This window comes from Hypomesus transpacificus, chromosome 14, assembly GCF_021917145.1.
Source record: "Hypomesus transpacificus isolate Combined female chromosome 14, fHypTra1, whole genome shotgun sequence".
NCBI lineage: Eukaryota > Metazoa > Chordata > Actinopteri > Osmeriformes > Osmeridae > Hypomesus > Hypomesus transpacificus.
Window position 1 is genome coordinate 15,617,000 of NC_061073.1, and position 23,355 is coordinate 15,640,354.

Genomic DNA, 23,355 nt, shown 5'->3' on the forward strand with positions numbered 1-23,355 from the left:
AGGAGGGGCAAAACGTCCAAAACGTTGCAGATAGAAATATGGAACCTAGAGTGTGACAGTAGCTCTCAAAGTGGCAACGTGCGTATATTTCTATCTGCAAGTTTTCTCTTCACTGCCCCTTTTGGCGGACTCAGTTTATTTCCTACCATAGACCGACCAACGTTACCGAAACATCATAGCAGTAGCATGGGGCACGAGTGCTGCATTTCGAGATTTCTACGCATTGTTATAACTTTTAGCTAGTTTGATTACATTAGGCGGACAGTGAAACGCTGACGATATCCGCGTTCCTCACCAAGATCAAGGGTGGATATTGCATTACCGGGATCGTCTTAACAGACTAACATCAGCTTACAACTCTGAATTAACCCCACTGCATGCTGTTTTAACTACCGCATTAGCAACGATCGCTTGCTGTGTAAACGAGCGAACATTTCTTACAAGAGTTGCATCTGGTTCCTTTCCAATGGATGTAGAGCACTTGAAAACGGACGTCGTACAATAGGTCTAATTCTCTTCTTGCAATATTGCACACTCCACCTCCTCAAAGGTATGATAATTATCTTGCAGTTATATTTAAATGCCAACAAACGTATTTATATTTTTCATTTAACATATTTAACAAGTTTTTTGTTCTATTGAATTGCTCGTTGTTGGATATCCGTTTATAACATCCCCTCTAATCAAACAGTATTTCACCCTTGATTATGTGCCTGTTTTTGATATATAGAATCACCTACGGTAATACCATAGCGCCACAGAGCCGCAAGTAAAATATCTGATCACTATCCATCCCAATTACAGATGACATTACATTACATGCCCTTTGTCCATGCCTACACTACATCATGATGCTCAATGATTCAAAACATGCTAGGAGGTGACACCATACCAATAGAATAGGCCAATAACCAGCCTAGCTGCCTGGCGAAAGGGGTAATACCAGTGGAAGTGGTAAACGCACGCACACGCGTACACACACACACACAGACACAGACACAGTAAGCATGCACTCACACACAGACCTACTCTCTTCCTCTCTCTGTAGAAATGAATATCACTTTCCCTGGTTATTTGCTTGTCTAGTTGTTAGGTCCCCTAACCAGCCTCTGTTAATACCACTTCTATGACTCCCTGCACCTCATGCCTAGCTCACCTAGTTGATTTGCCAACCATAAGGCCCCAACATGTAGAGGCAGGGGATTGATCCAAATTCAGCTTCTGGATGTCTGGTGTTTTAAGAGTCTTGTCACTGAACTTCAACCATAGCCAGACCATAAATGCCCTGACACTTCTAGAATAGATGGCCATACAGATGTATAGTATGGATGGGGTACTAAGTTTCTTAACTTGGAATCATTTAGCTATACACTGATTGGAAGTCTTTCCTTGAATTTTCATCATTAAATAAAAATAAATAATTTGAAGGTGCCAAGAAATAGCTGGTTTGGAAATGTCCTTGCCGGCATGGAGGGTAGTAGTTCAGACAGGTCGTTGACCCTTCCTTTTTAGACAAATGCCAGCATAAAGGGCATTGTACTCGCTCATAGAGGGCTCCTCTATGGCTAAATGATTTAAAAAGTTGCTCAGAGACTAGAATTAGCCCGGATGAAATCATGATGACTAAAACTGTTCCCCATGCAGATCTGCAAAACTGTAGCACAGAGGAAGCTTCCTTTTCACACACAAGTGACTGTCACTGTTATGTTGGCGATAGTGCCGTGAAATTCTCCAGTTCTCAGGACAGCCAGATAGACAAAACCCCTACGTTCAGGCAGAGGCTCCAGCTTCTTACTCACGTCTGGTGACTTGGTAATCTGTCAACATTTACCATGCAATTTTCTGTTTACTAGTGTAGGCCTAAACTTTGATCGAGTGTTTTGGCGCATTATTGGGTACATTTGTGGGCATTTCTATAACTCACTGTCGCTATTTCCTTGTTTGCTGTTAGAGCTCAGGTATTGCTTTAGGACACTGTAACGGTTCTGTCAGTGTAGAAGTACTATGGAAACTTTAGTCAATACCTCTTTTGTGTGGTTTGGCTAATGTTAGCCATCACATGCAAATTTGACAGTAATGTGCTTGGTTTTCAGACTCATGCCATTTATACAGGGACATTCCCGTGCTTGGTTAACAATCTCATTCTGTTAGACTGAAATGGAAGCTGCTGGTTAAACTTAACTTATATGGGTCTTGGTTTGTGGTCGCAACACCAAAATTAACTTTATTAACTTTGTGTGTGTATATATATATTATATATATATATATATATTTTTTTTTTATTTTTTTTTTTAACCATTTCCTGCAGTTCATACTTTATAGGACAATGAAACAGCACTGTTCAGTCACACAGGGTTTTTCCATATTCTTTCCCTGGAGTTAACTGCAGAGTAAGGGAGGCACTTAGGTACAGCTTTGGTGTTGCTCTTCCAGAGTCCAGCTGTTGTCCCTGAGGCCATGTTGATTTCCTCCTCTTTGGCTCCACAGGAACATCTGCAGGCTGTCAGGCCCAGCTGGATGGACTTGTGACACGCTCTGTCCGTCTGCCCCTTCACCAGTCTCTCTTGTGCTCTCTGCTTTTCCCGCCCCTCGCTCATTTTTCCATCTCTCGCCCTCATCTCTGTGTTCTGCCACTTGGCTTCTACCCTGCTGGTGCTGTAATGCTGATGATAACAGGGCTATGGCAGCATCAAAGCCAGCTGCAGTGCATCCTCAGCCCGCAGGGGCAGGATGAGAGGCTGGCTACCCAGACCCCCCGCAGGGCTGGTTGGGGGGTGGGGAAGGAGGAGAAGGACACTGGGCTTAATTGCATGATGGTTTAGGAGTTGTGTAGCCACAGTAGCCATTACAAACTACTGTTGGCAGATGTTGTTAGCGTTTTGTGGTATTTAATGGCTGACCATTTTTACTTCTGTAGTTCTTTTGTAGTCTGTAGACTCTAATCTGTAGTTATTTTTGTATCTTTTTGTTCTACTTAACAAGTAATTTAAGAATCTGGGTAACACTCTGTGTCTGGCTAGGATCACTATGTAGAGACATTTTTACCATCACCAACTAAAGAATGTTGTCCATGGGTTTAGTAATGCTTCATGTTGTTCAGGGCAAGGACATCATGCAACAGACTGCAACAAGTCGCGTGAACGGAATTCTTTAAACCTGTCTCATCTTGCAGCAGCACTTCCACTGCTGTTGAAGTTCCTCAGTTTGAACAAACTCTACACTGTTCGAAAACTTAGCCGACACAAGACAATTGACTTATTGAAATAAAATGTTGATCATCCAGTTTGCTTCAAGTGCTTGGACAGGAATGGCTGGAGCAATAGCTGAGATATTTGTCAGGTTATGCCCTCCACTGTCTTTTTTTCTTCTTCTTGAATTCTGTTTTCTTTTATCGTGTGTTCTTGTCATGTGCACTACTTTCTTTGTGCTGTATCACAGGGCACATCATGTCTCTATGGCCAGTCTGTCACTGAAGCTAGTTTCCTGGTTCCTGCTATCGCTGCGGGCTCATGTCACGCAGAGCTTGATAAGTTAGCTACAGCTCGGCTACATCCACCCTACTGCAGACTATCTGCATTCAGTACGCTCTCACTGGTATTCAAGAACGTTTTAGAAAAGTGTTATTGACATGTAACAAAGGCACCTTTTTGCAGATCAAATGTTTGACAACAGCTAGTTATCTCCAGACCTGAACTGAAGTGTGTCTGACTGTGTCTGAAGTGAGTGATGATGCCCCCCCCCCTGGGCAGCCGGGAGCTGATTGTCAGCGGGAACAGAACCACAAAGACGGCCCTGTCTCCCCTCTGAAAAGAGAAAGCTGGCGCTTCACACGGAGGCCTTCTGGAAATGGCCGATGTCCTTATCTGTTATGTGACACCAGGACAAGCTGAATCCTGTCCTGTTCACTCATGCTCTGGCCTGATGACCTTTCTTGACACACTGATGTATTCACTGGCCTAATGGAGAAGAATCCCAAAAACCAGACTTGGCCTGTGTTTATGGATTTCCTGTGTGGTGACATCACTCTTAAATGGGAGACTTTGCCCAAACACACCCAATTGATATCAATGCCAGCAGTGTAGCTAAGTTCCTTATTGCAGCTAATGTATAGATTTTCTGTGGAATTTCCAAAGCAGTTGGTTAATTGTTCTCCTCCTCTGCTGACACTGCGTCTGTTTGGCTGGGATTCTGTGTGTGGGAAGGTTGGGCGACTTATTTTACAGCTAAATCAGTCCCTCAACAATGCAAAATGCCAGCACACCTCTGAGTCATTCTTTTTTTTTTCATTAGAGAGGCAATGGTTATTCCACTGGTGTCACAGTCAGGCCCCAGTGATGTGGGAAGGGTGTTCCAACTAGTCTTCAAAACATGGTGACAGCTGTTCCTGACTGGCCCCTCAGAGCAGATTTCCCAGTCCCCTACCATGCTGTATGCCCAGTCCCCTACCATGCTGTATGGAGTTTTTTTAGACCTGTTTGATTGTTCCTACTATCGACCTACCCACTGGCAACTCTTGAAGATCTGACTCAGGCTCAGTTTAAATTTAGGCTGTTGTAGTGACAGTGGAGGAAGCGTGTGTGTTTAAAAGGGGAAGTACAGTATATCTCTCTGACCAGTTGCCGTAACAGTGATATGAATGCAGATACTGGCTCTGTTTTTTGTCACCCTGACCCAACCCCATCAAATCATGAAGCACAGTCTGGGCTTTCATACAGAACATCCTCTGAGCCAGTGGTGTGTGGACATGGTTGGGAGGATGTGACCTCATGTGATGGCACTGGATGCAAGTTCTGGAGCCAGGACTGCCCCTGAGCTCTGACCGCTGACTTCCACTGCCTCTCCAGGGCAACCGAATTCGAGGGGAAGTTGTACATTGTGGAATTACTTAATACATATTCACTGTGTGTCTCTTAACTGTCATTCTTTTTTTGTTCTTCACGGAAATATCAGTAGTCAAAGGTCAAAGGAACTATAGTTCGCTTTTGCCACGTACACTCGAGCCTTTCTTTTCTGTGGTCTATATTTGGCTTAGAAACAACACATATGTTGACGGTTTTTCTGTAATGATGCTTCCTGAAGTTTACATTCCAGAACTCGAGTTCTATCTTGAGACATCATTGGGGTGTAGAGAATCAACGTGCCTGTTTTGAATGTATTGGGTCCGTTAATTCAGAAAACAAAGGCTACACAACCCTATGATAGCATAAGATCATATTAAAAATATTGCCAATCTATGTCTTGTCCATCCCAATGGTGAGCCTGCTCTGACTTCAACATGGTCACAATGAGGACGTCATGGAAAACAGCACCCCTGAGGTTGTGAAAGTGAGAGAAAAAAAAACAGCTACTTCTGCTTTCTGTAGCTGCCGGTTATTTTTGGCCTTTGCACAACGATACTACTCCGACACATTCCTCTCCCTCCACCATGGCAAGGTGCTTCACTACATTTGACAACCTGCTCTTCGGTACTGTGAAAATAAAACATGCTTGTGTCCTGCCATGTACACGGTCTTGATCAGTCAGTAAAAGACTGTGGTGCTGCATGCTGTTTACTGACACTGTGAGTGTTGTGTTCCTGTAGATGTGTGTGCAGGGTCTGATGGTAGTAGCCAGTAGGGATGGGCATTCGACTAAATTGTCTTAATCGATCGTCGGGAGAATTAACGATCGATTTTCGATTAATCATTAACATTTTTATATTAAAATTTACTATTTATAGGCTATATTAAAATGCAGTGAAAATAGAAAAAACAGCGTGTTTACGCATTGAGATCTGTAGCTATTAGAAAAACAACTATTTCTGTAACTCCTAGAAGCGGAGCCGACAGCTAGAAGCCTGTGCTCAAACACAACTGACCCTCGTTTTTTTCCGGCTAATTAACAAAGCTTCATAAAAACCTTCGCCCTCAACAATACTTAAGGGTAGCATATCCATGTCGATGGACTTGCAGATCCGTTGGGTAATTTTCTCTGCTCGTTGTGCATCGCAGATCCTCCGTGCTAGCACCGAGAGCAGGATGCACCGTAGGATGTACGTTCTTCAACTATATCATTTGAGTCGTGGAGGAGTTGTAATTATACTCAGCTTTGCAGTGTTGGCGGTGAACAAAGTAATTTTTTAGTCAATATGGTCTCACGCTACACTTCGCCGTGACATCTTCATGTTTACTTTTGAAATACATGGAAACTCGCCGGTAACTGAGTAGGCCTGTGGCGTTTTTTTCCAAACATTGGCTTCATTTGGTAAAATGTTTAATTGCTGCCACATAGCGAAATCCATTGCATTCCTTCATGACTCACACTACGCCACAGAACACGCATTAGTTTTATCGATGAACAAATAATGTCATCGACTAAATTCTTAATGATCGATAATCGATCGTCGATTAATTATGCCCATCCCTAGTAACCAGTGTGATGCTGTGTGTGTTGTGTTCCTGTAGGTTCGTGTGCAAGGTCTGATGGTAGTAACCAGTGTGATGCTGTGTGTGTTGTGTTCCTGTAGGTGTGTGTGCAGGGTCTGATGGTAGTTACCAGTGTGATGCTGTGTGTGTTGTGTTCCTGTAGGTGTGTGTGCAGGGTCTGATGGTAGTAACCAGTGTGATGCTGTGTGTGTTGTGTTCCTGTAGATGTGTGTGTGTGTAGGGTCTGATGGTAGTAACCAGTGTGATGCTGTGTGTGTTGTGTTCCTGTAGGTGTGTGTGCAGGGTCTGATGGTAGTAACCAGTGTGGGTTCCCTGTGAGCGAACACCACCGCCCCCCTCGTCAAGTGTAATGGAAGTTCAGGTGAGGCACACTGCAGTAACAGCTGTATAAGGGTTAACGCAATTAATGTTAGCAGTAAGAAAATGGGCCATTTATTACCGACTTTAGATTAGATGGTTGATTGTATATTAACTATTAAAGAGCTCTCTGGTTTTCCTTTGTCTCAAGACACCTTGGCCGCAGGGCACAGAGTGCGTGGCCAAGTATAACTTCAAGGGTACAACGGGACAGGATCTGCCTTTCAATAAAGGAGATGTTCTGACTATCATTATGGTCACAAAGGTAATCCGATGTTGATAATGCATTTGAATTTTATTCAGATACCGAAAATGTGTGTGCTTTTAACTGCTGTCCCATAGAATCTTCTAGAAATGTTACTTGTTCTTGTCATCCCTGAAATGCTTTGTGTTGAGTTTCCTAAGAGCTGTGGTGACATTTGTCTTTCAGGACCATAACTGGTACAAAGCCAAAAACACAACAGGCCAAGAAGGCACCATCCCTGCAAATTATGTTCAGAAGAGGGAGGGCGTCAAATCAGGGGGAAAACTGAGTTTAATGCCGTGAGTACAGACATGATTTTATATCACATCGTAACTGTTGCCATGTACATTTCTTGATTTCAATTCATTAGGGGCATACGCGGTCCATTGAATTTATCTGCCACCATTGACTTTGCACTGCCTCTTGATATAGTAGTGTAGTTAGAGAAGGCAGATGGCCTGTTTGTCGTGGCAGGGTTGCCACTGTGAAGTGGATGTAAACCACAGCTGGGCCGGGCTGGGTCGAGTCCTGGCTCTACAGCCCTGTAATTGCAGTGCACTTGTCTCTGTTTCCCGCTCGGCTGTTTGTGCACTCTGCACAGCTTCCTGTTGTTTTCGTTCAGACACTGGCAATGAAGAACCTCCCAATTTAGCCAAAAGAGTTTTGAAGAATCTGAATGTGTGCATTTCTGTGGATCTGTCTTTTTTGTTTTGTGCTTTGTGTAAATCTGTGTATGTGTAACTAGTAATTTAACCTATGTGCTCTAACTGGTATTTCTCTGACACTGGGGAGAGTTTTGTGTGTGTGTGTGTGTTGGTATATGCACAGCATGTACAACGGAGCTATTATTCGGATGCCAGTCCGCTACCCCTAGCTGTACCCTCGTTTTGAACGGTGTGTCTCACCCCTTACAGATGGTTCCATGGGAAGATAACCCGGGACCAAGCAGAGCTGTTGCTACACCCCCCAGAGACCGGGCTATACCTGGTGCGAGAGAGCACCAACTACCCTGGGGACTACACCCTGTGTGTGAGCTGCGAAGGCAAGGTGGAGCACTACCGCATCATTTACCTCAACGGCAAGCTCAGCATCGATGAGGAAGCGTACTTTGAGAACCTTATGCAGTTGGTTGAGGTGAGGAAAGGAGATTGTTGTGGAATAGTGCCAGTATAGTCTGCTTTCTGCAGCCCGAGTGTGTATGCATCGATGTAGAATGTGATTAACCTTTTAATGAGGTCCTCAAACCATTGTGTTACCCCATAGCTCACTTATACTGTAGTTCCTGGAACAAATAATGAACAGGAAGTGACAAAGAGGAAGAGTGAGCGGTACATTAGAGATCAGCGAACCTCTGAAATGAGGGTTTCACTTTCAAGGCCCATCTTGTATTTCTGTAGTTACTAAAATAATGATCAGAAAAAGGTGTTAAAAATTAAAACTGTCCATACAAGAACACAACCGACTTGATGAAGTTACTTTGATGTTCTTGACCATACTGCCCCCTCTTGGTCATAAGAAAGTACTGGCAAATTAGTGTTTTTTTTCTCATTTCTAGCACCACCATTTTTGGTCCACTTTATCCTCCACTGAAGCCTAAATCTTCATGCACTGATAAGGCTTGCTGTTTAAAGTTTCTGTGCTACCCATCTGTATGCAGCACTACACCAAAGATGCGGATGGCTTGTGTACCAAACTGATCAAGCCCAAGCTGGAGGAGGGGACGGTGGCAGCACAGGATGAGTTCTCCAGGAGTAAGACTAGCATATTCAGTCTGCTACACTCTGAGCCAATCACTAAGGAAGCTGTTTAGGGCTGGTGGGCTGTAACTCGTTTAAACCATATGTATCTGTCCATTTCTCAGGTGGCTGGTTGCTGAACAGAAAAGAACTCAGTGTTCTTCAGTCCATAGGAAAAGGAGAGTTTGGAGGTAAGTGGTCTTTTTTTTCCCTCCACTGGCTGTTGAAATTGGTTATGTAACAATACCACGATGTTGTACTGGGATTGTTCTTACGAACAAAGCTCTCTGCTTTTTCAGTGACTGAAAAAGCCTGCAGTCACTCTAACTGATGTCTTTCTTTCAGATGTCATGGTGGGAGATTACAGAGGCACGAAAGTAGCTGTGAAGTGCATCAAGCATGATGCCACTGCGCAGGCCTTCATCGCTGAAGCTTCAGTCATGACGTAAGTCGCATCCCAGCCCACTGCTCTTTGACCACTTTTTCCCTGTCAACAATAACTCATTATTTTTATAGATTGGAATTCCATCAACAATAGTGAATGCTTTTCTTCCTGCTTGCAGGCAACTGAGACACAACAACCTGGTCCAGCTGTTAGGAGTGATTTTAGAGGAGAAGGGAAGCCTGTTTATAGTCACTGAATACATGGCTAAGGTAGATCAAATGGAATCGATAGTAAATGCAATACAACAAGATATAGAATCCCTAATGAAAAACACTGATGATCTCCTGTTTGTTCATTTCCATTCCCAGGGAAGTCTCGTGGACTACCTGCGATCCAGAGGTCGGACAGTGCTTGGGGGGGTTTCTCTCCTGAAGTTTTCACTGTGAGTGGGTCTGTAGATCAGTATCATAAAGACTGGCCTTTTTGTTTCTGTCAGGTTGTCAGTACAACCTGCCACATCAAACGTAACATTGTTTTTTTTAATCATTCTGAAGTGTGGTGAAATGTTGACCCTGGCTCTGCCTTGCTGGTCCGCTGTAGGGATGTGTGTGAAGCGATGGAGTACCTGGAGAACAACAACTTTATCCACCGAGACCTGGCAGCTCGTAACGTTCTCGTGTCAGAGGACAACATCGCCAAGGTCAGCGACTTCGGTCTGACCAAGGAGGCTTCCTCATCACAGGACACTGCCAAACTGCCAGTCAAGTGGACCTCGCCAGAGGCCCTGAGGGAAAAGGTACAACCCCATTTTAATGTTGATTTTATACCATTGATAAGACTGTTCTATGTGTATTGAATGTGGTTTTCTGGTACACTCTGGCATTTTTTCTTTGTCTACGGGTAGAAATTCTCCACCAAATCAGACGTGTGGAGTTTTGGAATACTGTTGTGGGAGATCTACTCCTTTGGGCGGGTGCCTTACCCAAGAATTGTAAGCACCACAGTCTCCGATATAACTGAGTTTCTTACCATTCCTTTCCACATTGTATGTTATTACGCCCTGCCTAATTTTCTACTTTTAATTATGCTATCTACTTTTCCCGTCATCCTCTCCACAGCCACTTAAGGAGGTTGTGCCTCGCGTAGAAAAGGGCTATGTGATGGATGCCCCGGATGGTTGCCCTGAGGCGGTGTATAACGTCATGAAGCAGTGCTGGATCCTGGACCCTGTGGTGCGCCCATGTTTCCGTTTACTAAAGGAGACAATGGAGAATATTAGGGCCAAGGAGCTTTACCTTTAGAAGGGGGCGGGGGGGGGGGGGGGGGGGGTGAGGGCAACAGCACCAGAGAGGTTGAAGAAAACTTGCCTCCATTTTTTTTATTGGACTCTTTTGACCATAGCCCGAGATGTGCACCAGATCTCAAGGACTGCAGAAGCTCCCTTTTCTTCATATCTTCAAGAGGAAAACTTTTTTTTGTTTTGTTTCAAACGTTTTAATTTGTTGAACGGGTTTCAGGCAGACCTTGGTTGTAAAATGTATCTTTATGTTGATGTTTGACACATTTAACTTTTGTCATCTTCTAAGTTAAAACCCTTACCTCAGGGTGTGTCAATACTACTAGTACAAGTACTAGATAAGTTCTGCTGTGTCAAATCTACTTTGATCTGATTTGTGGTACCAGTAGGGCACTACACATTCCGTCTCTGATATGCAGTTCAAGTGTATCAATCTGTGCCAAAGTGCCTCCTGAACAGAGATCAGTATGCCTCCTCACAACTTAATTCATTCTATTTTTTTGTTTTTTTTACTTTTTTATGTTTTGTACTTTTTATTTGCTTTATATGTGTTCACTCTGACAATTTTTCATCTCAAAGGAAGCATTTAAACTTGAAATTAAGAATCATTTGTCTTGCTAAGGATATATCTTAACATTTCAGGAGGTATAAGGGGTTGGAATTAGTTTAATCCTAAATGGTATTCGTTCATGGTAAATATACAGACATACGACATTTTCTGATTTCAGCTGTGGTGAGTACAAGGAAGTTGGTGGGAGCCAATAGGAATAGATTGCATGTGGATGAAAAATCTTATTTCTACTGATGTTCATTTTGTCCTAATTATAATTATTAAATCATTCCACTTTAAATACAACAAGGAAACGTGCATTTTTGTGTGTGTCTCACCAAAAAAAATTAAAAATATAAAATAAATACGTTGACAAAAAAACTGCCTTGCATGGAGGAACTACTGTATTGGTTGCAAGAGCGAGTCGGAATTGTTTATGTGTTGCGCATTGGTGCAACAATGAAATGGACACAGAAAACAAAGCAACACGCAGGGTAGCGCACTTAACGTCACAGGCACAGCCACGAAAGAATGGAGACAGAAGCTGATGCATTTTACCGAGAGCTGCCAAAGGTGGTGAGTAAACATTGGAAGCATTGCTTTAGTTAGCTAAATGGTCATCAGTGTGAAATCCATCGACACTTGTTTGTCCCAGGAGCTGCATGCCCACCTCAACGGTTCTATAAGTTCCGCCACAATCGAGAAACTTATCGCCCGCAAGCCTCATCTCAACATTGGACACAGCATGACAGCTATTCAAAGTGGACAACGCAGGACGCTGGAGGAGTGCGTAGGCTATAATATGATTACCACTGCACTGGGCCGGAATCCAGGATGTGGATTAACTATTATAATTTACTCGTGAACATTGTTTGACAGTTAGCTGTAACTAGTCTACTCATTTGACTTTGACCTGTAACATTTTCGTTTTCAGATGTTTTCAGGTATTCAAAGTAATTCATCAGTTAGTGGATTCAGAAGAGGATATTTTAATGGTAAAGTAGACCGTGGTTGCCCTCAGTCTATTATGTCACGAACCAGTAGTACGGCGATTTATTTCTTTACCAGCTACCTGAAACTTCGGTTCATATTCCAGGTTGCAAAAGATGTCATAAAGGAGTTTGCGGATGATGGAGTAAAGTATTTAGAACTGAGAAGTACACCAAGAGAGGAGAAAAACACTGGCAAGGAGCTTAAAAGTTACTCATTACTTTAATGTGTGGTGTTCTGTATGGGGTTACTCTGAATCACTTTGTATTATTTAGGATTGACCAAAAAAAACTACGTGGAAACAATCATTGAGGCCATTCACCAGTGTAAAAAGGAGGGAGTTGACACTGAAGTCAGGTAGGCAGCCAATCCAATTCCAGTCATGTGGATAATTATGTTGTAACCCCTTTGGTCATTCTATCCAAAACACACATGCTAACCCCTTTGGTCATTCTATCCAAAACACACATGCTTACCCCTTTGGTCATTCTATCCAAAACACACATACTAACCCCTTTGGTCATTTCATCCAAAACACACATGCTTACCCCTTTGGTCATTCTATCCAAAACACATGCTAACCCCTTTAGTCATTTACCCCAAAACACACATACTAACCCCTTTGGTCATTTACCCAAAAACACACATGCTAACCCCTTTGGTCATTTTATCCAAAACACACATGCTAACCCCTTTGGTCATTTCATCCAAAACACACATACTAACCTCTTTGGTCATATTATCCAAAACACACATGCTAACCCCTTTGGTCATTTACCCCAAAACACACATGCTAACCCCTTTGGTCATTTACCCCAAAACACACATACTAACCCCTTTGGTCATTTACCCCAAAACACACATACTAACCCCTTTGGTCATTTTATCCAAAACACACATACTAACCCCTTTGGTCATTTTATCCAAAACACACATACTAACCCCTTTGGTCATTTTATCCTAAACACACATACTAACCCCTTTGGTCATTTTATCCTAAACACACATACTAACCCCTTTGGTCATTTTATCCTAAACACACACACTAACCAGAGTGAGAACTATACAATGATAATCAGGGGGGTCAACTTCTCCTCCAGGGCATAAAGTAATATTTAGGATTGCAGGTAAGAACGATATATAAATGTATCAACCCCCCTGACCTGTTGTTTTTACATCTTTTGGGGCGGTCCAAGTCTTAATTAGGGGGGTCACACCCCCCCAAGCTCCCACCGTAATTCAAACACTAGTTGTACATAGTCATGGGTTTAACTCAAGTTTCTTTTCTAAGGTTCCTCGTAGCTGTTGACCGCAGGAATGGTACTGAAGTGGCTATGGAGACTGTCAAACTGGCAGAGGATTTCATGCTGTCCACTAGTGGTTTGGTGGTCGGGCTTGACCTGAGCGGAGATCCAACGGTGAGGACCACACTGAGTGTTCCAACGCTCACACACACGAGTGTTTGAAAAAGACTAAAACAGTTTTCCCGCCAAAAGGTTGGCCATGGCAAAGATCTACTTCCTGCCTTGGAGAAAGCCAAGCACAGTGGGCTGAAACTAGCACTGCACATGTCAGAGGTGAGTAACCAAATACCAGGGGCGTTGCCCCAGTATAAATCTGCTGTGCCCCAGTCAAATCGAATTTCCCTTTTGGTAATTTCTTCCAAAACACACATACTGACCCCTTTGGTAATTTCACCCAAAACACACATACTGACCCCTTTGGTAATTTAATCCAAAACACACATACTAACCCCTTTGCTAATTTTCCCACTGGTAATTTTATCCAAAACACACATACTAACCCCTTTGCTAATGTAGTACATGTTTGTTATGTTATTACACTGTAGTTACACTGTAGCAGAGATGGGAAGTAAATAATTTGTTACTGTTCTGTACTATTTTTAAACATGATAATGTGTACTTCTACTTGAGTAAAGGATGTGTGTACTTGACATCTGACCATCTCACCAGTGATTTTGATATTTTTCACTTATACAGTAGTGCTCCATTGTTTGTTCAAGGTCCCCTCTCAGATGGAGGAGTCTGATTTGCTGCTCAACATTCCACCTCACAGGATTGGTCATGGTACATTTTTACACCCTGAAATGGGCGGGTCCCAGAGCCTTGTTGATAAGGTTCAGAAGAACAACATACCTCTGGGTAAGAAACACTTTTTGTTTGTAAAGGAAATATAAGTGGGAAAACATTACCGTTTCATTTTCTTTTTTTACAGAATTATGTCTGACCTCTAACGTCAAGGGTCAAACGGTGCCATCCTATTCCCAACACCACTTCCCTTATTGGTACCAGTCAGGACACCCCTGTGTGATCTGTGTGAGTCTGCTTTATACTTGCAACCCTGGCACAGGGACTAACAGGGTAAAGTGCAAGTATGTCATCGTTGTTTGCTTTTTTCTTGTTTGCTTTTTTTCCTCACAGGTACACCCTTGCATTTTTCAATGTTCATGTTGTTTAATTGTATCTTGTTTTACTACATGCTCTTATGGTTCTTCCCTTTGGGACTTATTTAGTTTTTACACAATGTATGCTTCATGTTTTGGTTACCCGCAATGTTTGGGGCTACCTCGTTGTTATGATCAGTGACCTATGCACTTTTGTAAAGCTCTCTTTTGGAAGTCGCTTTGGGTAAAAGAGTCGAGAGAGTAGATGTAAAAACATGTTGTCCTCTGGCCTTTTTCAGACTGACGACAAGGGAGTCTTCTGCACGGACCTCTCTCTGGAGTACCAGCGGGCCGCCTCCACCTTTGGGCTGAGTCATGAAGCCATGTGGAAGCTGTCCCAGCAGGCCATAGACTGTAGCTTCGCACCGGACGCTCTGAAGGATCAGCTGAAGCAGAAGTGGACAGAGCTGCGGCCAGCAGTACTTCGCTAACAGTTTTTTTAGTCAATCATCTACAGCAGTGGTTCTCAACCGTGGTCCTTAGGGCGCCTGTCCTGCATGTATAGACTTTTCCCTGTGCCAACACACCTGATTCGAATGAATGGGTCGTTATCTAGCTATGCTGAAGCCTGGTAACAACCTTTCATTTGAATCAGGTGTGTGAGCACTGTTCTACCCTGGGTAACCCCGTAGGTGTACTTGGTGTGAGTAGAGGATAAAGCTCTTAATAAAATAAAGAGGAACTAGAACTTTTGGTTTGTGGATTGGCTACTTCAGCATACTGTCGCAAAAGGCACATTACAATTAAGCAGTGAAAGGATTCACAGGGTCCCCGCGGGGTCTTAAGTCTACAATTCTGAACTTTAAATTTAAGACCTTAAAACCTCTTAAAAACAGCCACAATTATCAATTGGTTTGAGTGAGATTTGAACCAGGGGTAACATGTTTGACAATAGACTCAATGGTACATATGCTTACACACTGAGCCACTGCAAAGATACTTTTCTTCATGACGGTGTAATTGCCGTTATGACACTACTAAATGCCAAAGGACAAGGTACGTTTTGTTTTTGCTAAAGTTATTCAACAGAATGCTCTGCCTTCTAATCATACTTACAAAACAAGTGAAAGTTTGCTGAAGGATTTCTAAGAATTTGTTCACGAAATACAGTGACGATATGTAAACTTATTGAATAGACTTATTTATTTCTGCAACACAGTTAAAAATTAAACAGAAATGTACAACTTACCGTCCATTCAGCGGAACAAATGTTTATTTGTTACAGAATACATAATGTTGTTCATATTTTTATTTTTTTTTTTCCAAAATACGTCCACTCTGATGCTTGTCATCCACTGGAACATAAACAAGTCCATTCTGTCCTTCTCAAACCCAGACACCAAAGAGAGGGCTGCAGGTCCTCGGGCTGCAGGTCCTCGGCCCACTGTCCAGTCCTCGGCTACAGGATTGTTTGTTCCAACCTCACGCCCTCTTCCCAAATTTGCCTTTCTTTTCCTTGCTCCTCCTCTTCAGTTTCCCGTGCTCCGAGTCTCCCTGGCTGGCCGCCTTGTTCCCTCCATCCAGCTTCCTCTTCTTGTCACTGTAAGAAAGGACAACGTTAGGAGACACTCAACACAGACTATGCTTTGTCCACACACACACACACAACTTCTCTTCCCCCCTCTTCTCACCTTTTGATGCTGATGATGGTTGGGCTCCCTGCTTTCTGTAATACCTGATCCCACTCCTCATCGTCTCCTCGGATTGTGTACCTGCATGACGACGGGAAGAGTTCACTACAGCAGGAGGCTCCACCAGGAACTGCCCGATGCTCCTTTCCCCTTCCTGCATACTCACTGTGCCAGGTCCATCTCCTTGACCTTCTCCATGTCCTGTTTGTGCTTCTCGTCAAACTCCTTGGCCGCCTCGTTCTGAGATGGACAAAAGCTCAGTTACTTTTCATTGCGTTCTAACCGGGACCTTTTCGGCTGCTGTATTTGTATGTAAACGAGGTGTTTGTAAGGGGAACCCATACCAGATCCTCATTTAGGGACCGCACTGTCGGCTCCATTTCTATTTCTTTGGAAGTCACCATTTCTGCCTCAACGGCCTTCTCTTGGATTCTGTTGAGGAACTAGGGACAAGAGAAATAACGATCCAATGACAATCTGTGAATGAACCGCGGTGGATTCTTAAAAAAACGTCTAAATTCACTTGCTCACCTGCACCACTTTACGAATGAGGCGGTTGAAGAGGCCCATGAGCTGGCTGCTGGGGAGGTTGATCTCCCCCTGCAGAGTGTCCACAGACTTGTGCTGCAGCCCCACTCCCAACAACAACGCCTAGGGGAACACAGACACATACACGCTCTCAAACGAGGGACTACACTAGACGTCCTATAAAAAAGGCGGGAAAGAGCCCAACGATGTGCGGTGTGGGCCCGGCTTCCTCACACACTGCGCCGCAGAGAAGGAGACGTCTCCCAGCTGCTTGAGGAAGAACACGCGGGCCACGGCCGGGATCAGGTCCATGATGAGATGGTAGTCCACCATGTTCCTGGAGTACATCTCCATGCGCTTCAGGTCGTAGGGGCTGAACTGGGCGGCCAGCTCGGAGTTGCTGAGCGCTGGGGACAGATGTGCAGGTAGAGGCTCGTCACACTCTGAGTGAGTTGTGTGGTTGGGTTGTTCTTAGGGGAATTCTTTAGCACTACATTTAAAATTATTGTCTATGTATGTAGCTCATAGGTTAGGACTTAATTACAGGCATAGATTTAATACAGGTAATATAGGCCGGTAGGAATTGTCAAAATGGAGCAGGGCCAAATAAAAGTACTTGTCCTTGTGACAAATGGTAATAAACAAAACAATCCAGTGGAGAGTTAGTCTTACTATAAGGGGGGTCCTGCTTGGCATTCTTGTTCTGCAGGATGTTGAGGGCCATGCTGGGGCTGAAGCTGCTGAACTGGAATGACAGCAGAGCCAGGAAGCGTTTGCGGAAGTCTGCAGGGGAAACAAGTGATGACATTGATCCACGGGGGCTTCATAAAGGGGTGTGGCATGAGAGGTGCCCAATGGGAACAGAGCCTCACCCTTCCAGAACGCAGCCAGCCACTGGCCCTGGTCAGGAGCCTCCTCTGTGTTCAGCTCCTTCAGCATCACACACGAGTGCTCCCCTGTCAGGTCATTCTGGGGGAAAACAAAACACCAGAGTTTAGAGGAAAGCAGTTATCACCGCGGTGTGAGATGGGATTCATTTGGACTTGCAGCACGCTACTTACAGGAGTTTGGCGTAAATACACTGGGACGAAGCCAGCTTTCTTCCAGAACCTGTCAAGTAGATCAATCAATAAATCGTTAATGTCCCAGTAGAGCAATTCTGGTGTAGCTTCAAGACAAATACACTGTACATACAGCCACAAAAACACAAATAACAAGCAAAACACCAAGTTTACTAAATGCAACAAGTGGGAAAAAAATAAAATCAAAACAGTCAAATAAAATCCCCAAAATGCAACAATAGGAGGTGGAATACAGTTTATGGTTGATGGCAGCTACTGCCCTCAGAGTAAACCTCTGGAGGTCCCCAGGCCAGACTTGGGATGTGTGTAACACGTGCCTGAGCAGCTGGGAGGTGAGACCATAGGAGACCCCCAGGTAGTCCAGCTTCTCGGCCCTCCTCTCAGTCAGCTTCAGCAGGAGAGGCGGAAGGTCCTTCCTGGGGGACAGCACCTCCTCCAGGAGACTGACAGCCTACACACAACATAGTTGATGGGTCAATGAAAAAGATCAAGATCAGGTCTTATCAAAAGCTTAATCTTTTTTAAACAAATTTACATGGATTTCAGAATAGCTTAGTATTTTTGTAAGTGGCTCTTTTTGCTGGAATGACAGTATGCACCTGAGCATGGACCCCACGACTTTGTGCAAAACCTGATGATCCCGGCATGATTTGACAACATTCCAGAGAGCTGCTTGTGATGTCACGGAATGCTTAGCTTTCTCTGTCATCCCCGATTCAAAGTTCAATGTGTAGTTACCTCACTGCTGACCGAGGTGATCTCACTGGTAGCAGTCAGGGAGTTCTCATCCATGAAGGGGAACCGGCCCTCATAATACAGCTGCAACTGCTGCAGGGCCCTGGTGCCATAACCCATCTACATACACAAAATGAACCAGTACTCAGTGGACACCTCATTCAGTGTCACCATAAACACATCTGTCACTGCCAGAGGAGGAAAAACGCTTCTCTGAAAGACTCACCCCTTGATAGTCTGGGTTGACAGCAATACGGACCACCCTGCCTCCGGAGAGACTGCCAAACTCTGGATCTTGAAACTGGCAAAAGCAGGACAGCGTATGGGTCATACTGGTACGGATGCTTGGCAGAGTGCCGAAGGGGCAGATTCCAGCGTAACACTAGCTGGTCGTGTGCCTACCTGCTCAGACACGGTCCAGGGGATGAGGTCGCCCGAGGCCTTCTTCCCTCTGGACAGGCTGTTGAGGATGGACTGGCGAGAGATCTCTCCCTCCAGACATACCTGCAGGGCACGGGGAGAAATGTTGACCATGTTCCCACATCGACACACACACAGTTTCCAGCTCAGAGAGAGCGTAAACATGTCTCACCTGCACCACGGCCAGGACCTCTGGTAGAGAGTTCTGTGTGGGGGGAACGGGAGGCAGCAGGCAGAAGAGATGGTGCGCCGGGGCGTCCGACAGCAGCTGGAGGTCGTTGGGGGTGTTCTGAAAGCAGGAGGCTCATGGTCAAACGTGCACAGAAAGAGGCCAACATCGACAGGGCTTGAGTTCCAAACGTTTGGTACACGGTAGACCCTTCAGGCTCCTCGCTCCCTATAAAGCTTCCCCTCACCTTGTAGTGCGATGCCACATAGAGGGCCATGAGTCTCTGCAGGAAGGCCTCAGACGCTTTGTGGTAGCAGAAGAGAGTGTCTCTGTTGACGTAGTATCTGCACACTCAGCGCTTAGGAACACAACACCGAAAGGGGGAACGGAATTGGTACATACAAGAAGACATGCTAGCATTTGAGATGGCGTCACTGGAGGATACAGGTCACATGTCTGAGGGAGGGGACAGCCAGAGAGAACCCTGGGAATGTTCATGCAGTCCAGACACAGGATGTCGTTCAGCCACTTCTCGACGGGGTCTCCCGGGGCATAGCGAATGGACTCGTGCAGAGACACCTCGTGAAGGGAGCGGGCTGCAGGAGCAGGACAGATTCACATCAGGCACCAACCGTTTTCCTAACCAATCAACACAGAGGGTTTGGTGAAGGGCGGTGCTGGTTGGCTCACCTGCTGCCAGCCTGGCTGTGTTGGTGTTCCTGTTCTCAGCTGACAGACTCTGCTGGCTGTCTGAGCTCTGCTGCCTTAGCTGCTGAATCAGCTTCAGGGAAAGGGAACGACCTGTGCCCTCGTACCTGATCGAGGGAGGAGGCAGAGGGAAGAGGCGGGGATTCAGAATCAGTGAACCAAATCAAAATGAACATTTGTTTAGAAAGCTCCGGAGCTTTCTAGAAACGATGTGACTGGGCTTTACAGATGCCCACGGAGCAGCACCTAGTTATCTTCTGTACAAATACAGTAGGGTCCCGCCATCTGAGACCACACTGAACATTAAATTGGGAGAAGTGAAGACTAAGAAAACCCAGCTTTCTGTGACAACACAAGAAGCTCTCTGGAATACTGTCAAATAAAGCTGGTATCATCAAGTTGTGCACACAGTAGTGGATTCCATGCCAGTTTGAAAGCATGCTGTCACTCAAGCAAAAGGGGAACATTCCAAATAGTAAGATATTCTAAAATCCGTGTACAAAGACTTACAACTTTCAATTAAATCGTTAATCTGACATGAATAATAATGATAATGAATAACGTCAGCGTCTATTTGAGTGGTGGTGAGGTCTGAGACGTTTTGGACCCCTGCTGTAAACCCGCTCCTCACCCATTAATGGTGGAGGCCATGAAGACGAGGTAGGGTCCCAGCAGCTTCTTGACCAGGGGGAGGGGGATGGCGGCAGCCTCGTCTATGACCAGCAGCTCTGCCTGGCCCAGCTTTACCGCGTCAGCAGGGTGGATGTACTGTCGAGCGGAAGGTCAACGCAGTTCACATACTCCCGTCAACTCACACGTCAGAATAAATAAATATAAGAGTACTCGCACACAACATTGTGAGTGGTGATGATAGCCCACGCGCCTGCTAACCTGTATGGTCTGCCGATGTTCTTTGAAGATGTTGACGCGTACCACTGCTTTGTTGAATTCTGGGTTCAAAGACTGGATTATCTCATAATCCAGATGCTCCTGAGGACGGGACAAAGACATGAATTGACCCAGTAAACCTGGTGGGATTTCCACTGGAGCTACATTTAGAGAACAGGTCTGAGGGATTACCTGGTATTGTAAGCCATCAAAACCTTTGAAGATGAATTCGAACAGGGTGTGCAGGTTGTCTGGGCTGGGTGAGGTTATAAAGATGTTGGAGTACCTGTGGGGAGAGATAGAAGAAAGTGCTCATTACAACAACAACAACATCAAGGCAGAGGAGCTCCGTACACAAGAGTATTTGCTGCTAGACTGCATGACTGTAGAAACTCCTGGAACTGGTGAAGCAGGGATGGGGGGGTGGGGGGAGGGAAGGGGGTGGGGGGGCTAACCTTACCCAAAAGCCACTGCTCCCGCCACAGCCAACCCAAGGGCAGCAGACTTGCCCCTTCCACGGGCTGCTGTCAGGGCCACGGTGCTCCTCAGGGTCTTCTCTGAGATGGCCTCGATGAACTTCAACACCCCCTTGGCCTGACGGGAGGGGAGGGAGAGAGTGAAATCAGGAGACTTGAGAATGGAAAGTCAACGCGGAGATGATTGACGGGTGTTCAAGGAGTGATCCCAAGATGTGACTAGAGTCTCAGAGGATCAACGTACCTGATCCATTGTCTTGCAGCTGTCCACAAGCACACCAACAGGCTGCGTGTCATGGAGAGACTCTTTCAACTCCTTCAACTCCTGTTCCCGTGGAGACAGGCTGTCCTCCTGTAGAAAAAGGGGGGTGGGGGTGTCAGATTGTCATTCCAAAGCCAATGATTGACATCTTCAGCATGGGATGTTTTGAAGCACATGTGCCTACCTGGGTCTTGGGAGGGACAGGCTTGATGTTGGCAATGTGGCTGGAGACGGGCAGGACGTTGAGCTGGTCGTCAATGACGACGCAGGTTTTGCAGGATGACAGAGATAGGATGAACCTGGGAAACAAGCAAGAGTGATTCATGTCACTGCATGAGACCCCTAGAGTTCAACGTAGGGTTGGGCGACATAACTGGAAAAAGAATTACATTCTATATAACTATTCTCTTATTACTAAGTGTGTATCGCTGTACATATCACTACTGTTTTATTGCCCAGGCCTAGTTCAACATAACATGTTTAACAGGAACAACAGTATTCTGAGAGTATAAAATGATAAGACTGGCATTGAGACATAGCTGACCTTTCATTGAATCTTCCCACCACATCTTGATGGGCCTCGGTTCTGTACCGAGAATGGACATCCTGGTTGGACAAACGACAACAAAGTTGAGCTTACTCATACAGGGGCTGAGAGCCTGACATGGTCCGTAAACAGTACAGTGAGGACATCCCATTTGATGGTGAACTGGAGGGGTTTACCATTGTCATTGTGTACAGTTGCTTGAGGGAGTTCATAGTCCGGAGCAGGATGACCACTATGCCCCCTCCCTCAACTGTCTCAATGGTTCTGGCCAGAAGATTGGGAGTGAGAGCTTCAAAGTCCTTTGGGAAAGAGATGACCACGATCAGTATGCTTCAGGTGGATGAACTGGAACAGGACAACACTCCTGTCAGTCATGTCAACGTGGGACCTACCTGAAGGACGCACATGCCATATGTGTTACCCAGGATCTTGTGTGTCTCGTTGTAATAACAGTAGCGGATGTTGGTCGCAGCAATGAAGAGCTCAAACGGATCGTCCTGCTTCAAGTTCAAAGTTCCAGTTTTGATCTTCTTCTGCAGCTGCCTCATGCGCTTCTTACGGTTGCTAGGTACCACAACATAACAGATTAACATCGTCATAGTAACACATCTATGTACATTACACACAGTTTGCAATAGGTTATTTACCTGCTAAACCCCAGCTCTTTTTTGTAGCACCAGAGAACAGAGGGTCTGGCCCTGACTGAAGCTTTCGACAACATGTGATGCAAGATGACAACCTAGATGAAATTAGGATGGAATGAAATTAGAATTAAAGACCAATTGTATATCTCCAAGGAAAGACAAATGGAGGTTTTAGCCAAGTACCTGATCTTTTCCATGATCCCCAACCACCACAAACATGGTACGGTGCTGCAGAGACACTCCATTCTCTATCTGCACACGGATCCGGTTATCCACCTTCTTTCGAAATGTGGCCATGACTCTTAATCAGAATAAATTAAGAAAACGCAAAAAGAAATTCAATCCACAGTAACGAATAACATTGTGTCGGTTTCTATCTTAATAAAAAAAAACGTGTCAACTCGCCGGTGTAGCTTAGAAAAATAGCTAGCTAGCTCAATGTAGTCTTACATTACAAAAGTTGATATCATACCTAGCACTACAGAATCCCAAGATGGTTTTAAAAGTATTTCTCCACAAACGTAACTATACGCTGTAATACTGTGAACTCACCATCCAACAAGTAACGTAAATTTATTAGATAACCAGTTTACATTTGTGAGCTACAGTCTACATGCCAGACGTCATGCCGGAGATAAACTCACGTGGGGACGGGTGAAGAAAAAAGGACCCCTGATTAGACGTCAGAAAAATGCGACTTGAACACACTGATGCCTAGTTCATTGCCTGACCTAAAAGTAAACCACCCCATGTTCAAGTCAGTATTTTGTGTGTGAAATGTAATAAGCTATTAACTAGGAATACGATAAGAGACTAG

At 44.8% G+C, this 23,355-nt stretch overlaps 3 protein-coding genes across 8 annotated transcripts; 2 read left to right on the plus strand and 1 right to left on the minus strand.

Annotated features, from left to right (window-relative positions):
* Positions 1-87: 87 nt before the first annotated feature.
* LOC124477101 (tyrosine-protein kinase CSK-like) lies at positions 88-11,300 on the plus strand. Of its 3 annotated transcripts, none has more exons than XM_047034661.1 (13): positions 88-550; positions 6,696-6,786; positions 6,934-7,047; positions 7,213-7,325; positions 7,941-8,160; positions 8,684-8,777; positions 8,888-8,953; positions 9,108-9,207; positions 9,326-9,416; positions 9,516-9,589; positions 9,748-9,943; positions 10,052-10,138; positions 10,266-11,300. In XM_047034661.1, the coding sequence occupies exons 2-13, from the start codon at positions 6,775-6,777 to the stop codon at positions 10,446-10,448; spliced, it is 1,350 nt and encodes a 449-aa protein (XP_046890617.1). In that variant the 5' UTR covers positions 88-550; positions 6,696-6,774; the 3' UTR covers positions 10,449-11,300. The 3 variants fall into 3 exon arrangements, with proteins under 3 accessions (XP_046890617.1, XP_046890618.1, XP_046890616.1); XM_047034662.1 differs by lacking the exon at positions 88-550 and adding an exon at positions 1,580-1,812; XM_047034660.1 differs by lacking the exons at positions 88-550; positions 6,696-6,786; positions 6,934-7,047; positions 7,213-7,325 and adding an exon at positions 7,465-7,757.
* A 116-nt stretch (positions 11,301-11,416) lies between these two features.
* adal (adenosine deaminase-like) lies at positions 11,417-15,140 on the plus strand. Of its 3 annotated transcripts, none has more exons than XM_047034667.1 (10): positions 11,417-11,570; positions 11,650-11,780; positions 11,929-11,989; positions 12,091-12,178; positions 12,260-12,341; positions 13,276-13,402; positions 13,481-13,561; positions 14,008-14,146; positions 14,220-14,376; positions 14,688-15,140. In XM_047034667.1, exons 1-10 carry the CDS (start codon positions 11,526-11,528, stop codon positions 14,758-14,760), a joined length of 984 nt encoding a protein of 327 aa, XP_046890623.1. In that variant the 5' UTR covers positions 11,417-11,525; the 3' UTR covers positions 14,761-15,140. The 3 variants fall into 3 exon arrangements, with proteins under 3 accessions (XP_046890623.1, XP_046890621.1, XP_046890622.1); XM_047034665.1 differs by having other exon boundaries at positions 14,220-14,365; XM_047034666.1 differs by having other exon boundaries at positions 11,419-11,570; positions 14,220-14,320.
* A 428-nt stretch (positions 15,141-15,568) lies between these two features.
* On the minus strand, positions 15,569-23,188 carry nat10 (N-acetyltransferase 10). 2 transcript variants are annotated; one of them, XM_047034655.1, is made up of 29 exons: positions 23,011-23,188; positions 22,722-22,839; positions 22,542-22,633; positions 22,287-22,458; positions 22,071-22,193; positions 21,892-21,953; positions 21,532-21,646; positions 21,330-21,437; positions 21,070-21,203; positions 20,802-20,895; positions 20,613-20,711; positions 20,353-20,489; positions 19,704-19,828; positions 19,459-19,609; positions 19,261-19,357; positions 19,017-19,133; positions 18,827-18,928; positions 18,651-18,725; positions 18,428-18,544; positions 18,007-18,140; positions 17,669-17,717; positions 17,480-17,576; positions 17,280-17,390; positions 16,842-17,014; positions 16,611-16,730; positions 16,424-16,522; positions 16,246-16,319; positions 16,080-16,160; positions 15,569-15,988 (listed from the first exon to the last, which is right to left on the minus strand). In XM_047034655.1, the coding sequence occupies exons 2-29, from the start codon at positions 22,833-22,835 to the stop codon at positions 15,871-15,873; spliced, it is 3,090 nt and encodes a 1,029-aa protein (XP_046890611.1). In that variant the 5' UTR covers positions 22,836-22,839; positions 23,011-23,188; the 3' UTR covers positions 15,569-15,870. The 2 variants fall into 2 exon arrangements, with proteins under 2 accessions (XP_046890611.1, XP_046890610.1); XM_047034654.1 differs by having other exon boundaries at positions 23,091-23,181.
* Between the last annotated feature and the right edge of the window lie 167 nt (positions 23,189-23,355).

Coding starts and splice junctions, on each gene's coding strand:
- LOC124477101 (XM_047034660.1), top strand. CDS start 7,480: ATGGCCTGTTTGTCGTGGCAGGGTTGCCACTGTGAAGTGGATGTAAAC. Junction 7,758..7,940: donor TGTGCTTTGTGTAAATCTGT/GTATGTGTAACT, acceptor CACCCCTTACAG/ATGGTTCCATGGGAAGATAA. Junction 9,417..9,515: donor TCACTGAATACATGGCTAAG/GTAGATCAAATG, acceptor TTCCATTCCCAG/GGAAGTCTCGTGGACTACCT.
- adal (XM_047034665.1), top strand. CDS start 11,526: ATGGAGACAGAAGCTGATGCATTTTACCGAGAGCTGCCAAAGGTG. Junction 11,781..11,928: donor CAACGCAGGACGCTGGAGGA/GTGCGTAGGCTA, acceptor TTTCGTTTTCAG/ATGTTTTCAGGTATTCAAAG. Junction 12,179..12,259: donor AAGAGAGGAGAAAAACACTG/GCAAGGAGCTTA, acceptor TGTATTATTTAG/GATTGACCAAAAAAAACTAC.
- nat10 (XM_047034655.1), bottom strand. CDS start 22,835: ATGGCCACATTTCGAAAGAAGGTGGATAACCGGATCCGTGTGCAGATA. Junction 21,647..21,891: donor GTGGGAAGATTCAATGAAAG/GTCAGCTATGTC, acceptor CTTGTTTCCCAG/GTTCATCCTATCTCTGTCAT. Junction 19,610..19,703: donor CACAGCCAGGCTGGCAGCAG/GTGAGCCAACCA, acceptor CTGCTCCTGCAG/CCCGCTCCCTTCACGAGGTG.